Source organism: Penicillium verhagenii, assembly GCF_028828195.1.
Source record: "Penicillium verhagenii strain IBT 33310 chromosome Unknown utg000002l_segment0_segment0, whole genome shotgun sequence".
In the NCBI taxonomy this organism is placed as follows: domain Eukaryota; kingdom Fungi; phylum Ascomycota; class Eurotiomycetes; order Eurotiales; family Aspergillaceae; genus Penicillium; species Penicillium verhagenii.
The window spans coordinates 976,963-993,189 of record NW_026643166.1 but is presented as its reverse complement, the minus strand read 5'-3'; the positions used below and the strand labels follow the sequence as shown (position 1 = coordinate 993,189).

The following is a 16,227-nucleotide window of genomic DNA, read 5'->3' as shown; positions in this document are numbered from 1 at the left end:
TGGTCTGCACATGTGCAGCTTGATTTGACAAAAGATACATCAATATCCCTGCAAATCTGGTCCAGGAGCATGGCAGTTTTCCTTCAAATGGTTTAAATCTAATTTCAATGTTTGAACCCATGACTGGTTGAAAGGTTGTAACATTTGAACATTGGATGTTCACTAGTTGACCTGGTGTGTACATGTATGTACATGTTCAATGTTGAACTCGAACTGCCCACATGCAGGTGGATACATATGTATATATATGTCTGTAAGAACAGCGGTGAACATTCAATATCAATTGAACTCCATGGTAGAAATTACATATGGAAATTAGAATCATCCGGGATTAGTTTTCCTATTTTAGCACAAGTTACATTTCCAGATGTCCGTGTGCACCTAGGGACCTTCTGGGCACTCGGCAAGGAAGCCGAACGGGGAATCAGCACTTGAGCAACACGACAATAAAGTCTAGATCAATAAGCCAGCACGAATTTCGTCAAAGAAGTCCAGTGAGTCAAATTCCTGTTACTAATAACCGATGCTTCATGCACTCCGAAAACCCTCAAGTGCAATATTTGCGCTTATTGGTCGAAATATCAATGGAGTAGGCCGAAGCCGACTTGCGGGGTACATAATAATTGCAATGTTAGCAAATGGAATGATCTAATGAGAATCTACTTAAGAACTGGGATTAAGTAATTAAGTAACTGACGAACCAAAGTTGGGGAATCCAGACCATTTCCTTTTACAGAACCCACTAGTCCCGATATGGTTATTGTCTGGAGAGGGTGGATTCGCATCCAAGAAACAACGCTATTCAGCTGATCGAGGATGGGGGAAAAATTTCGTTCGCCTCGTGTTGTTGGGCTTTTTATACTTTAACTGCTGATTCCGTTATATCCATGTTGGATCAGTTCTCGTGAAGCGTCTTTTTTTTCAGTCTTGCTTTTATACCTCGGTGAAGTCATTGTTGCTCGGAACGGGAAAGTGAAGTCATCTCCGAGCCTCCGATCCACTGGGCAGACCCTCGTGGCGAATAAACAGAACGCCGGGATATTGAAGCACCAGGGGTAAGCTACCCTTGCAGGCAAGGTATTGAGGAGTTATCCCATACCTTGTCCGGTAGATATGGTCTTTACTCGTGGAGATGTATCTGGCGAGGTTGATCAGACAATAGGTATTTTGCAACGTCCTTTTTCTTCTTTTTTTTCGGTCCGGAAGGTATACAATTTTCGGAACTAACACCTGGGCTTTAGATCATAATGAGCCTGCCAGTAACATCGAGGTGGTGACCTGGGATAGCCCCGAAGATCCTGGGAACCCGTATAACTGGTCTCTTCGACAGAAGTGGACGCTCACATACTTAGCGAGCTTCACCACCTTCATCACCATGATGAACGGTACGATCATCACGGTTGCCCATGTGGCCATCAATGAGGAATTCGGCATCTCAGACGCTTCCTTCCCCAACTCATACTGGCCCGTGACATCCTGGGCCGTTGGCGGCGGATGCTTTTCGCTTCTTGTCCTCCCTCTTATGGAAGATTTCGGCGTAAGATGGGTATTCCTATCCACATGGGCAATGTTCATCTGCTTCGTTATCCCGCAAGCTGTGGCACAGAACTTTGCCACCTTGGTCGTGACGAGGTTCTTCGCCGGTGGCTGTGTTGCTATCCTGGCGAACACATCTGCAACGGTCATCGGAAACCTCTGGGACACGGAGAGATCACGAAATATCCCCGTCAGTCTGTACATCGTGACATACCTCGTCGGTGCCAGCATCGGTCCGGTCATCGGAGCCCCGATCTACCAATTCCTTTCCTGGAGGTGGATTGGGTACCTCCAATTGATCTGGTATGGGGTCTTGTTCCCGGTATACTTCTTCATGTTCAAGGAATGTCGAGGCATCGCAATTTTGGGCCAGCGCGCGAAGGCCCTGCGGAAGGAAGGTCGGGAGGCATACACGCAGCATGAAATTGATAGTGCAGGCACTTCCATGCTGAGGATAGTGGCGAGGAGTGCGACACGGCCGCTGATCATGTATTTCACGGAATCCGTCGTCTTCTTCTCGGGCATGTGGTCAGCCTTCACGGTGGGCACGCTTTATCTGTTCACGCAGTCAGTTGAGCAGGTGTTTTCTGGGCTTTATGGATGGACTCCCTCGCAAGCGGGATATGTGCAAGGTGCCATTGTTATTGGAGAGTGTGTTGGTTGGGTAGGGACACTGTACTCCGGGAGACTTTATTTCAACTCTGCATCCAGAAACAACGAGGTGCCCGGCACGCCTATTCCCGAGGCACGGTTATACCTTGCTATTGTTTCCGGCATTGTTGGCCTTTCTGGTGGAATGTTTGTTTATGCCTGGACCTCTTATCCTTTTCTTCCGTGGATTGCTCCGGCTGTTGGTCTCGCTATGGTTGGAGCCGGTAGCGTCATTGTGGTTACGGGAATTTCAGACTACGTCGTTGATTCTTATGCCAAATACGCCGGAAGTGCAGTGGGAATCATTGTCACGGGTGAGAACATGTTCTCTGCCTTCCTACCGCTGGCTGCAATGAGCATGTACTCACATCTGGGATTCCGGTGGGCTAGTACCCTATTGGCATTCATCTCACTCGCTCTGTCTCTTGCTCCGATCCTGTTTGTGGTTTACGGCAAGGGGATCCGAGCTCGGAGTCCGTTCATGAAAGAGGCGATGTTGGAAAAGCGGAGGAAAAGCATAGATTCGGTTTGAGTTCCTCGTTTCGGAATTGTACATAATCTTGTCTGGCCATGTGCAAGAGCCAAAAATAAAGAGAAATGCCGCACGATTGAACTCTACTCCTGTATTGTTCGCAGGATGGAAATCGTTTATTCCAAATCAGTGAGTTCCACCGGCCATCCAAAATCGGTCGTTCAAGGCATGTGAAGACTAGCCTCCTGTGATGTCAGGGGTTCTCCTATCAGTTTCAATTCGAGTAAAAGAGCCGATTGATACCAGAAGGACGAATGAGGCTCGGAAAAGATCTTTCGAGGTTGAGTTTTCTAGAGGGGATAAATCTGAGACACGCTGCTGCATTAGTGTACCATGTCGGAGAATGGACGCCTGAAGAAATAACAATGGATTGAACTCAAGATCGACTCCATAGAGTCGAGGGCCCCACGGGTCAAAAGACTCAAAACGAAAGGTACATGTATTGTCGGGTTGAATGACAGGGTTAGCGAAACTGTGGAACATTCCATTCTGTAGGGCGTAATATACTTTGGCACTAGAGGAAAAGGTGGGAATCCAGGAGTAGTAGATCGGACGTTTTCCAGAATGAGGTTTAGAACAGGCGTTGTGTCCACTAGCCCGAACTATCCGCGCCACATTTTGTGGAAAGACCTGCACCTTAACGGCCAACATGTGCGAATGGCGTCTTATGCTCATGAACAGGAGTTTTCCATAGAAACTCCCCCGTTGTCGATCTGGAAGATCCCGAGGTTCCGACTCCATTATACTATCATGACACGCGAAGTAAATACATAGCCAACTCCTATCACCTTGAAATGATACTGTTACAGCAGACTTCCCGCTGAGTGGATTGTATTTTGCAAGAGAGGAGAAGATCATCAATTGAACAGGGATTCTCAGGGATTCTCAGGGCATTTTTCAGCAGGGATGGCAATGGCCAGACTGTTACTCCATTACTACAGTCCACTTCAATATCGACTTTCCCTTTCGGGGTTGCTGCATTGATTGCAAGTGGTCTTCCAGCCACGAAAATATTGACACTAACAGCCCAGAAGGCCCCACGTCCTCGACGAGGATCTAGACTAGAATTTCTAGATCGTTTCAGATTGGACGATCAAACGAGCAAGAATCATTTAATGCTCCGTGCGGGTCACCCACCTTACTCGTGCGTCCAGGGGCACTTGAATCTTTCTTATCCGAATGGCAACTTCTTGCGATAGACTCATGCCCGTCGTTTCAACTCTATGTACTCGTGACCCCCCCTTCTACCCCTAATCCCTAGATGGGACAATGCCGTGCGGGTCAGGGACAGTCGAGCCGAAGGCTTTTTGACAAAGAGTAAGACATTCGGAGAGTTTTTTTTTCTTCTTTCTTTTTGTTTATTCTCCTTTTCTTACTCTATATTCAATTTGCATCCATGACGACGCTAAAGAAAAGCAAAAGATAGTGAATGAGGGCAAGCACGGAAGCTACCCGGTAAATCTTGATCAATGATGAAACACGATTTTATACCCAAAAATAATGTATTCACCAGCTTGGCTGTATGAAAATCCCATCGATCCATTTTGGCAGGAATCTGTTCTACGCACAAATTTGATTAGATTTCTCATTGAATTGTTGGGGGAGAAGCCCCGTGACCTGAGCGGATCAGATTTGATATCGCAAGAATTTTTCGCCGAGAGCTATGGGGCACAGTGGGTGTTCTGTGAGTCTGGACCTTGGCGCGGTTTATTAATCTCCAATTCCAGTTGACAGTGCCAAGCTTTTTGCCTTTCACTGGTTATGCTGCTCATCAACCATGGGAAGAGAGGGGTTTTGACGGTCGGGGAGTGGTCTGGAATTCTTTAAAATGCTGATCTTCATAAGTGACATTAACAAGTCACAAAGGTGGTGATGGAACCAATCGGCTGATGGATACAGAACAGTATTGGGAAAGCGACAAGTCCCGAAGCCATAACCCCCTACTGCATGCACTCCAGGAAATAGGGGGGGCTTGAAGGGAAAAAGCCAAATGCCAAGTCAGGTACCAGAAGCACTTTACGCGGAAGAACTTCGGACCAACCAGGGGGCTTGTATAGACCTTGCCAGGTATAGAACATAGCGGATGGACCAATCCACTTGGGTTATACCGACTCGGGATGGGAGGTTTGGTCCTGCCGGAATCACACGGAGAGAGAGGAGACAAATCAAAAGTCCATGTCAGCTCCAGCTCCAGCCACAACCGTGCTTTGTTGACCCAAGCACGGGCATTTTTTATCTTAGTCGGAGAAATTCCTGGGACTAGGATGAGAGAAGGATAGTATAGAAGTGGGACGAGGGAGAACCCGTTTCAATGCATGTAAGCGCCGGGGATTCTGAAACATCCAAGGGCGGGTGCTTCAGGTACCCCAGCGCCAGTTTGATGAGCGAGCGAGGCCTTTGGTGGGGCTTTAGTTTTTCTAGTTTTTTTTCTAGTTGTTTTTTTTTCCCTTGGCTTTTTGGGAATCTGTTAATTAATTCTCGATTTTATGATTATTATCATCATCGTCACTTTTTTGGGTTTATTTTTGAGAAATAATGGAGTATATAACATCAGCTATGGGGGTTGGTACTATGTATTTGTGTGTATACTGTACGAAAGTAACGGTAAATTCTATGTGATGTACTCCGTTTTGTTAACTGTACTCCGTATACTCCGTACCTATACTCCACCGGAACTCAAGCTGATTCCTCCGCGAGGTAAATTGTATATAGAATGTACGGATTAGAAACCAATGTGTACACATTCTATGCATTCCAAAGTAATTTACGGAAAGAAGAAAGTGATCTCTTCACAGATAATCTGCAGTCTGATCACCCCCTCCTCATTTGGTGATGCATCAAAATCGACCTGCAGAAAGAGTACTGCAAGGAACCTTGGAACTCTGTTCAACTGCATGAAGAGATGTGAAATGAGGGGGGAACCAAAAAAGAAGGCATCTTTTCTTGTTTTTTAGTGTTTTTATATTTTAATATTAATATTAATATTAATATTTTTTATTCTATTTTTCGCTATTTTACTAAAAAAATTCAACCACATTTCTGGCCCCATCTTTTTTTCCCTCTTTTCCCTCTTTTTCCCACTTGGTGCAGCAAGTGAGAGTGGAGATCTGCATTCGTCCAATCATAAGCAAGGAATCCAGGAACCGTGTGAATACCTGTTATGTCATAAATGACAACTCTACCTGACCCATAATTGATGTTATTTATGTAATTCCGTTCGAAGTCTGACTGGTCATTCCTATCGCAGGGTCCTGGCGCTTCCCTATTATTATTAGTACCCAAGAAAACTGACGTTTGTACTCCTTCTCTCCCTTTAACCTACTTCTTCCTCTCATCACGCAACTTCCTTCCTCTCTCACTTTCGTTTCTATTCCCGCTGTGCGAGAAATTCCTCTCCCCCTTCAGAGACTCTAAACCGGCTGGCCCAGTTTCCTTTCTCTGTCCTTTCTGTCTTTCTCTTTGTTCCCTTGAGGCCGGTTCCTCAAATCTAAAAAAAGCTTTCGATCTGATTCGATACTTGCGTCTTCATCGCACATCGTCTCGCGTCACCCCCTCAAACCCCTGCAAATCAACGATAGTTGATCTCTTCGATATTTCCGAAATCTAGATCTTAGATCCGCGCCTCTGATCAGACGGTGATAGACTCATCTTCCTCCAGGTATGTTGTTGATATAATTCAAACAAAGTTGTTTTGATGTGGCACATGGTTCCAGAGGGGTGTCAAACAAGGGCCTCACTTGAGGGGTCGGATCAGATACCCTTTGTTGCCCCGTGGCGCTTATCTATCTCGTCCCATTTCCCCGGTCGGCGCTGACGGCTCCGTACATAGAGCGTGTGAAGAACAACAAAAATGTATCCCCAGCATGCCCCCCCTATGGCACCGCCACAGAAACCAGAGACCTTCATGCTCTCAACAGAAGCGCAACACAACCTTCCTCATGATGCGCAAGTCGCCCTGCAGCAAGTGGACAACCGTATGCCGTCGCAAAAATTACCCCTCACGCGAAAACAAATCATGTTGACGAAAACTAGTGAAATACTTCCTTTTGTCGGCGCCTGTTGACTGGCAACCCGACCAGCTGATCCGTCGCTTCCTACTTCCGACCGGTGACTACGTTTCTTGCATCCTATGGTGAGTACTACGGATGACAAGTGAGTTAGGCCAGGCAGAACTGATAGGTCTCTTTTTTCCCCTTCGCAGGAGCAACCTTTTCCACATTTCCGGTACAGATATCGTCCGATGCCTCGCATTCCGATTCCAGGCGTTCGGTCGCCCGGTGAAGAACGCAAAGAAGTTTGAAGAGGGCATTTTCTCCGATCTCCGAAACCTCAAGGCCGGTACCGACGCGACTTTGGAGGAGCCGAAGAGCGCTTTCCTAGACTTTTTGTACAAGAACAATTGCATTCGAACGCAGAAGAAGCAGAAGGTTTTCTACTGGTACAGCGTGCCACACGACCGGTTGTTTTTGGATGCGCTGGAGCGTGATTTGAAACGTGAGAAGATGAATCAGGAAGCGACCACTGTCGCCGTCAGCGAACCGGCCAAGTCCTTCGAATTCGATTCTTCTCAGTCACTTTACGAGCAATTGACGAAAGCACAACAAGCAAACTCGTCCTCTTTTGCTGCCCACGCAAGTGCCCACGCAAGTACGACATATGGCCAGCCCAACTCCCCCGTGGTTCGGACCGTTGACGCAATGCCTCCTCCCCAGATGGCTCCCCCAGCGATCCCTCTTCTCCAGGACGAGTCGACCCATCCGATGTACAGCAACCAACCGATGCCCCTGTCGAACACCCTGGTCCAGAGCATTATTAAACGAGAGCAGGACTACGGAACCGTTCAGTACGATCGCAATGGAATGCCAGTCGCCCGCATCCATCAGCGCCACTCCTCTATGCCGACCTTCTACGAGTACTCCCCCGCCCCGTCCTTTGTGTCCTCCCAATACGAGGACTACAGCAACCGTGGCCTGTCCTTTGAGCCAGTCACCCCACCTCAACACTCGGTCGGACTCGGTGCGGAGCCCGCATACATCGCCAATGAAGATACAGGCCTTTACACCGCGATTCCGGATCTCTCTCATGCGACGCAGTACAACCCCATGATGCAGCTTCCGCCTTCCAACTTTGCTGGTCATTACCAATCAGCGCCCCGGCCCTACTCGTCAAACCCTTACTCCGTGATTGAGGGATCGCCAACTTACAAGCAGCGACGGCGACGACCATCTATCACTCCAGGCCCACAGGGAGCTCCTGGCGTCATGAATGGCATCCCATCCACTCAATCTATTTCGCACTCAACCACTTACGCAGCCCACAGGCCCAGTGATCTTCGGCGCTCAGTGTCTAGCTCTGTGGCTCCAGGTCTTGAAGTTGACGAATCGGCACATGACCTGACACGTACATACCCGAGTGCCATGCTTCCTCAGAAGGATTTGCTGCATGAAATCTCGCGTCACGGTACCCCACTACAGCATCTTGATGGTAGCGTTGAGCCACAATCGGTACCTTTGTCAAACCCGCATGACGACTTGGCGGCGCTACCCACCAGCGCCGCTATTGAAACGACTGTTCAAAATAGTACCAGCCGTTCGGACCGCTCGGGCCCTGGTCCTGCCCGTCGGGCCCGCAGTGCAACAATGATGGAACTGGGTCCCTACCCACAAAAATCGCATTCTTGCCCGATTCCGTCATGTGGCAGACTATTCAAGCGTCTAGAGCATCTCAAAAGGTAAGCTTTATTCTATTTTTGAAACTCCGGCGTCCAATGTGGGGCGCCGATCTGCACAATGCACAATGCCTTGTGATGGTTTTAGCCGCCGACTAACCTGGGCGCCTAGGCACGTGAGAACTCACACACAAGAACGTCCCTACCCCTGTCCATACTGCAGCAAAGCTTTCTCGCGTTCCGACAACCTTGCCCAGTAAGTTCCCTTTCTTCTCCCCTACCAGCTGCCTTATGAACGACTCTAATATTATAATAGGCATCGTCGAATCCATGAGGCCCAACAAGATGGTCAACCTCTTGTATCCGAAGAGGACCTGGAGAACGATGTGAACGATTCCGACTTCGCCGGTGAAGACTCCCCTCCACCAGTGCCGGAGCCCATTCATGCGTCCCACATGGTTAACATGCCCGCCATGGCACCCATGGCTGCACCTATGAGCATGCCTTCCGCTGTTCACCATCCCAGCATGGTTGGCGCCCACATGATTGCTCCTCAGCTTCTGCAGCAGCAAATGTAAAATCTCTGCAAATTTGAGTTTATATTTGGCGTGGCCTCGTTCTTTTTTTGGGGATCTACAGGCGCACTGTAAGCGACCTTAGTCCCGGTGTCTAATGGTATCACATCCGCTTTTCTTTCGCACCACGACGTCTCTCTTGTCCAAACTTTGTTATATTTGCACATCCTCCATGGTATCTCCTACATTTTTCTTTACTATTTCTTTGTTATTTATCTGTTAGGATCTACGGTTCGATTTCGTTGAAGGAAGAACCTTGTATTATCGTTTCGCCGCTTACTCCGACGCCCGTGGACAACGAACATGCCTGGCGGGTACTGGCACGTGTGGCGTACAATGTCAAGGGTCGGGGGTCATTTGCTTTGCGCTTATTCTTTTTTTATCTTTTGGAACATTGGGAATATTTTCTTGAAGGGCAGGGATCGGAAGCTGCTCATGCGGCATGGTTAAACTATAGAACTTTAACGAATTGACTTGAATATCAAATTAAGTACATTAAAAACATAGTTATTGATCCACGATAGTAGCATTGTTTACTTCAAGTTAGTCATTGGTACCTGAGTCCAACCATAGGTTCAGTCTTAAATCTAAAACCCATCCCGATCGGGACACGATCATCACGTGCATGCTGACGTCGATCCCTAAGACCCATCATCGATTCAGCTGTATCATCCATTTATGTACACCTGTCCATAATTGTGCAGGTCAGAGGGACATCGCAGCATCGTTAATGTACCTTCTTACTGGTGTATTCTATAAAGAAGACAATCCCGGCTTCCCGAGTGTGGGCCCCATGACTGAACGCCTCATTGCATCCCCGACTGATGATTTGTTGGAATCAACCTAACCCCGGTCTCCAGTCTTGCCCACATTCGTTGCGGCCCGATTGTTTCCCTCGAACAAATTATACATTCTAGCGTCGAACCAAAACGCCGCGTGATCTACCCTCTGTCCCGGTTGAATTTCTGACAATCGCTGTGGGTCTCCCCTCTTATCGCATCTCAACTGTACTACCCCATGGGGGAAACCAACACATTTTCAGTTCCCCACGAAAGGTCGCCCCTGATGCCTGGGCAGCAGGAGGCTGGGGCTGAGGGTGAAGCTATGCTTCATTCTACTCCCGCGGACTCGTCAGCTCGAGATGAGTCGAAGAGTAGCTGGTATCTGTTTCTGCTCACCGTCTCTATTGGGGGGTAAGCTGCTCCTGTCCGGGTCTATGGGATGATAGTCTAGATCGCTATTTAAATGATGGATCATTACTGATGGTACCCTCGTTTGCAGTCTTCAGGTAGTCTGGTCTGTGGAACTGTCCAATGGATCGGTACGTGTCACCATGATAGTTGACCTGAGTTTACCATTCCCTGTATATGGTGGCTCAGTGTCCAGGCTTGCCCACGCAGAGTGCTAATTTTACTCTTCTCGACAATAGCCATTTCTTCTTTCTTTGGGCATGAGCAAGGCCCTGCTTGCTTGCGTTTGGATCGCTGGGCCTTTGACTGGCACAATAGTCCAGCCTTATATCGGCATTCGAAGCGATAATTGCCGAATACCATGGGGCAAGAGGAAACCATTCATGGTGGCTGGTGGTGCAGCAACTATCGTATCTTTACTCTTGCTTGCATGGGTCAAGGATATTGTTGGTGGGCTTCTGTCAGTGTTCGGCGTTGACTCGAGCTCGAGTGGGACTAAGATGACAATCATGATTGTTGCGACGATTATGATGTTCTGCCTCGACTTTGCGATCAACACAGGTAGGAACAGAATCTTGTTTCCCCCCCTGATTTGTTAAGCTAATACGCAATAAAACAGTGCAAGCTGGTATTAGAGCTTTCATTCTCGACAACTGTCCCACCCATCAGCAGGAACTGGCAAATGCATGGGCAAGTCGGTGGACGGGAGTGGGCAATATCATCGGCTACATTTTCGGCTACATGCATCTACCGAAATATTTTCCATTCTTCGGTAACACCCAATTTAAGGTGCTTTGTGTATTCGCTTCCATCGCACTTGGCGTGACGTTGGCGGCCAGTTGTTTCTATATTAAAGAGCGAGATCCCCGACTTGACGGTCCGCCACCCCCAGGCGGACTTGGAGTCGTCGCTTTCTTCAAACAGATATTCAAATCTATACGCACTCTACCCCCGCAGATTGCGCGAGTATGTGAAGTCCAGATCGCGGCTTGGGTGGGCTGGTTCCCCTTCCTATTCTACGCTACCACCTACATCGGGCAGCTCTATGTGAATCCGATATTCGAAGAAAACCCTCATCTCCCCGCGGATCAGGTTGACAAGGCATGGGAAGATGCCACACGCATCGGAACATTTGCTTTGCTCATTTATGCTGTCATATCTTTCACCGCAAACACCGTCCTTCCGATATTTGTTGTTCCCACCTACCAACCCGCTGTCGAAGTCATCGCACAGCAAGACGACCGAGATGTTTCCCTTGATGACGAAGATGAGCGCTCTCGGAGAATATCGATCTCTGCGATGCCGACTGGAATGGCATCGGAGCCACTTTTGGATACACCATCGGGCAAGAAAATGGACGCAGAAAAACCAACCTGGCTCACGCGCTTGCAGATCCCTGGTCTGACTCTTCGACGCACGTGGCTTCTATCGCACATTTTATTTGCGATATGCACATTTAGTACACTTTTCATCTCATCCTATCAGGCCGGCTCCATTGCCATTGGTTTCATTGGAGTTTCATGGGCAGTGACTCTCTGGGCCCCGTTTGCCCTCATCTCAGCAGAGGTTTCCCGTATCGATCTTGAACGACGGCTGCGCCGCCGGAACGCAGCCAGCACCGACGGACATCCGGTTTTTGCTCCGGTGCCCAATACAACATCCAACTCCTATGCACCGGTCTCCGTTGAGGACGAAGATGATCATCAGGATGACCACAATGCCAGTGCTGACGATCTCGAGGAGGGCCGCTCTAAAGCATCGGCTGATGCTGATTCAGACAACTTGATCCAAGCTGGCATTGTTCTGGGCCTCCATAATGTGGCCATTTCATTCCCCCAGATATTTTCCAGCCTTATCTGCAGTGCTATATTTAAGGCTGCTCAGAAACCGCGCGGTGAGCCCTGGGATGATAGTGTTGGCTGGGTGTTGCGGTTTGGCGGATGTGCTGCGTTGGTAGCGGCATTGTTAACTAAGCGATTAGCTGAGGGTACACGGTGATTTGGGAAGGTTAGGATAACTGGTTAATTGGGGGTTTCAAGCGATGTTGATCCTCATCTAGCCCTGCAGGGCATGCCAATGATGTAGTACGTAGTGTACACACGGAGGTGTGGGTCAGGGGGGAAGATAACTATGCGGTCATCATCGACCAAAGCTTGAATGCAGGGGGAGGAGAACGAAGACGAGGGATATGATATATCTGCAGCAAGCTATTTTGCATGTATAATCCTAGCCTCCTGATCTCGGATTTTCCCTTGATTCAAATGATCTGAGTAACTTTTAGTTCTGCATCAATATTTTAAAACCACAGTGTTCTTCTGTGCAGCCCGCTTGTCTTGGCGTGTTGCGCGGCATTCTTGAAGAGGCCCACGTGTTATATATTGTGTTTTGTGATTTCACGTATCGTACTATACTTCATTACATCTTGCCAAGCGATCAGACTCTCCGCCCGTAATCGGGTTTTGTTACTGAAATACCCGCTGCTTACGCCCCGATCGGTCCCTCCGCTCGGCCAATGCAACTCGACTCAGAACCTCAAGCCGACCTGCCACCTTTAACCCTATTTGTATCTTGTTGCGCTGACTCTTCACACATCTATTTTGCGTCTCCCAACCAGTGGATTATGCGCGCCTGTTCCTGGCTTCTCAAACTCGCAGGAGTTAACTGTCAGGTCTCATCCGCGCTAGCTCTTGAACGTTCCTAATCAAGTCGCGATGGCCAGTCAGCTCATGGGCGAGACCCTCCACGCTCTGCTACGTACGTCTACCGTCACCGGTCTTGATCGGAATTTTATCTACATGGATCACCAGCTAACATTGCTTCATATCTTATAGGGCGAGCGTCGGAGGACACTGACCCCGATGGTACGCGTACTGCGAGCTTTCCCCTCCCCTCCCCTCCTCTCTCTTTCCATCGAACGATAACGTGTTCCTGCGCGCTGCGGCGATGAGATCAGAATCTAACCGATGCTGTTTTCGGATTTTACAGATGCCCCCGAGGCGGGATCGAAGGAGATCACTAGTTCCTGGGCCTTATTTATTATGATCATGCTCTTGATGTTTGCCTTGTTCACAAGCTACATCCTCCAGCAAAGGAAGATCCAAGCCGTCCACGAAACAGTTTTATCCATCTTTGCGGGTATGCTACAATGAGAGAACCCTGTTTGATTGTCAATTGGACTCGCCGCTGAAATTCATGTCTTACTAGGAATGTTCGTTGGACTGATCATCCGCCTAACCTCCCAATCGACCCTCCAAGATAGCGTCGCATTCGACTACCAGTTCTTCTTTAACCTCCTCCTACCCCCCATTATCCTCGCCTCCGGATATGAGCTCCATCAGGCGAATTTCTTCCGCCATATTGGCACCATCCTCACCTTTGCGTTCGCCGGTACCTTTATCTCCGCCATGGTGCTTGGTCTCGTTCTCTATCTCTGGACTCGTATCCCGCTGGACGGGCTGAACATCTCTTTCGTCGAGGCGATCTCTGTTGGTGCGACACTCTCCGCTACGGATCCGGTCACCATTTTGGCTATTTTCAACCTTTACAAAGTCGAACCGAAGCTTTATACCATCATTTTTGGAGAATCGATTCTCAACGATGCTATCGCCATCGTGTTGTTCGAGACTGCACAGAAATACGCGGAGACTGATGCTGGCTCGTTGAGCTTTTTGAACTTCTTCGAAGCCATTGGTCTCTTCTTGCTTGTATTCTTTGGTAGCATGGTGGTCGGTATCATTGTTGGTATCGCCACTGCCCTGGGCCTCAAGTATACGTTGGTTCGCCGCATGCCGAAGATAGAAAGCTGCCTTATTATTCTTATCTCTTATGCTAGCTATTTCTTTTCGAATGGCGTGCACTTGTCCGGTATGTGTTACTCCATTTTCTTCTTTTTTGGATACTCGGGGATTACAATGAGTACTAATGTGACGGTCTATAGGAATTGTGTCACTCCTATTTTGCGGGATCACTTTGAAGCATTACGCGTACTATAACATGTCCCGACGTACACAGCTGACTACCAAATATCTGTTCCAGGTAATGGCGCAGCTGTCGGAGAACTTCATTTTCATTTACCTCGGTCTGGACTTGTTTGTCGAGTCCAACCTCCAATTCAATCCACTTTTCATTATGGTGGCAGTGTTTGGAATATGCCTTGCCCGCTACCTTGCTGTATTCCCACTTTCCAAGGCAATCAACTGGTTTATCCGGTATAGAGCTCGGCGTCGGGGTATCGAAGTCGCAGATGAACTGCCCTTCGCATACCAAGCCATGCTCTTCTGGGCCGGTCTCCGTGGTGCTGTGGGAGTTGCGCTAGCGGCAGGTCTTTCTGGTGCCAACGCACCGACGTTGCGAGCCACCGTATTGGTGGTGGTTGTGTTGACCGTTATCATCTTCGGCGGAACAACAGCACGTATGTTGGAAATTATGGGCATCCGAACTGGCGTTATCGAGGAGATTGACTCCGATGATGAGTTTGATATTGAAGTCGCCCACGGCGGCACCTACTACAAGCGATCTGATACTGCTTTTGGATATACTCCGCGACGGGGCGACTCGACTATCCCTCTGGATGGCGTCACTCCCAATCATCAGCGCGCGGCCACAGTCACTGGGCTCGGCGAACGATCAGGTAGTTACTCGACTGGCAACAGCCGACGCCCCAGTCCCCCTCACGGCCACACTCGAATGTACTCGGCCGCCTACGGCGCCAAAGATACCCAGGCGCGGCGCGATCGCTCGTCAACAGCAACCCTACTCAACCTTAATAGCGGTAATGCTGGCAGTGACGATGAGTTCGGTCTCCCGCCCAGTGGTAAATCTCGCGGGACCCCAGTGGCTCACCCAGACGAGTTCGATCTGGATCTCGAAGGCGTCTCTGATGACGACCTGCCACCCGCCGCAAAGGCCGCAGCCTCTCGTATGCGACGATCTCCATCTAACCCACCTTCTGGACCGCATACACCATTACCCATTGAGGGTTCTGCTAGCACCTCTCCTGCCCGACGGGACCAGCAGTCTGGTCTCACCGCTCGTGACGCTCTTCGAGATCTGTTCTCGGGTGGTGCGAACGGTGATCATGCGGCGTGGTTCCGCCAGATTGATGAGGACTATATCAAGCCGAAATTGTTGCTTGATCAATCCAACCATAAAGGACCCGGCGCTGTTTAATTTGATGATACCTTTCCTCTTTTATCTCTTTTTAGAAGGCTACTCCTTCCTGCATGATTATGTTTCTTCAATATGAAATGTATATTTAGCCTGTTGCTCATTTGGGTCTGCATTACCGTAACATTGGAACTCCAACGCTCTTTCGCTTTTTTTTTCTTTCTTTGTCTAATGTTAGCTTGTTTGTCTTGTCTCACGTATTGGTGTGGTCGTTCACGTTCAACGTTCTAGGCCCTGGTGGTCTCGTGTACTATTATCAGGTTTCGGTTGGGTTCACGTGTCTTTCCAAGGGTCTTTCAAGGTTCCTTCTTGTACTAGTAGCACATGTGCATGTCACGAATATCCAGGTGAAATTTTGGTATTGAGGTGAAGTGGTTTTGATGCAAGTATTATACTACTAGCACTAGTCAGTAGGGATATGAGGCCGCACTTCTCTGGACGTACTATAGTAGCGAACGGGCCAGCCCCATTTATGGAGATTCTGGGGTAAGCTTCAATCAAATCCACTTTTTTATAACCTTGACTACTAAGTAAACAACTAAGGGCCTCCAAATAATCAACATCACTGAAGATAAGGGCGATTTGCAATATTTCAGATTCCTTCAATGTCCTATGATAAAAGCAATGGCCTTACTCCAATTAACCCCAACACCCCCTTATCACACACCAACCGGATCGACCACGCCTATCTCTGGCCGTTGACAGCTATCGCGGAACGACCAAGCCCCAACCCAAATCCAGTCAAGATTTCCTCTCTCAGCTGAAACCCTCCATGTATTTCCCCGCTTCGGCCTCCACCTTCCTTTCTTCCGCATTCCATTGGTACCAGAGACCATACAACCTAACCCTTCTCTATCACCCCCATGGCTCCAATTCCGCACTGCAATCTAGATGAGGGGATGCGATGAC

At 48.7% G+C, this 16,227-nt stretch overlaps 4 protein-coding genes across 4 annotated transcripts; all 4 read left to right on the top strand.

Annotated features, from left to right (window-relative positions):
- Positions 1-1,113: 1,113 nt before the first annotated feature.
- On the top strand, positions 1,114-2,719 carry N7466_000365 (uncharacterized protein; the record flags this gene model as incomplete). The annotated part of the gene is made up of 2 exons (XM_057159763.1): positions 1,114-1,162; positions 1,242-2,719. The coding sequence occupies 2 exons, from the start codon at positions 1,114-1,116 to the stop codon at positions 2,717-2,719; spliced, it is 1,527 nt and encodes a 508-aa protein (XP_057026011.1).
- Positions 2,720-6,569: 3,850 nt separating this feature from the next.
- steA (sexual development transcription factor SteA) lies at positions 6,570-8,965 on the top strand (the record flags this gene model as incomplete). The annotated part of the gene is made up of 5 exons (XM_057159762.1): positions 6,570-6,693; positions 6,752-6,851; positions 6,921-8,450; positions 8,560-8,643; positions 8,704-8,965. The coding sequence occupies 5 exons, from the start codon at positions 6,570-6,572 to the stop codon at positions 8,963-8,965; spliced, it is 2,100 nt and encodes a 699-aa protein (XP_057026010.1).
- Positions 8,966-9,979: 1,014 nt separating this feature from the next.
- N7466_000363 (putative sucrose transporter) lies at positions 9,980-12,150 on the top strand (the record flags this gene model as incomplete). The annotated part of the gene is made up of 4 exons (XM_057159761.1): positions 9,980-10,155; positions 10,244-10,283; positions 10,392-10,713; positions 10,772-12,150. 4 exons carry the CDS (start codon positions 9,980-9,982, stop codon positions 12,148-12,150), a joined length of 1,917 nt encoding a protein of 638 aa, XP_057026009.1.
- A 713-nt stretch (positions 12,151-12,863) lies between these two features.
- Positions 12,864-15,321, top strand: N7466_000362 (bifunctional K:H/Na:H antiporter NHX1; the record flags this gene model as incomplete). Its single annotated transcript, XM_057159760.1, has 5 exons — positions 12,864-12,906; positions 12,984-13,013; positions 13,138-13,287; positions 13,357-14,016; positions 14,090-15,321. The coding sequence occupies 5 exons, from the start codon at positions 12,864-12,866 to the stop codon at positions 15,319-15,321; spliced, it is 2,115 nt and encodes a 704-aa protein (XP_057026008.1).
- Positions 15,322-16,227: the final 906 nt, after the last annotated feature.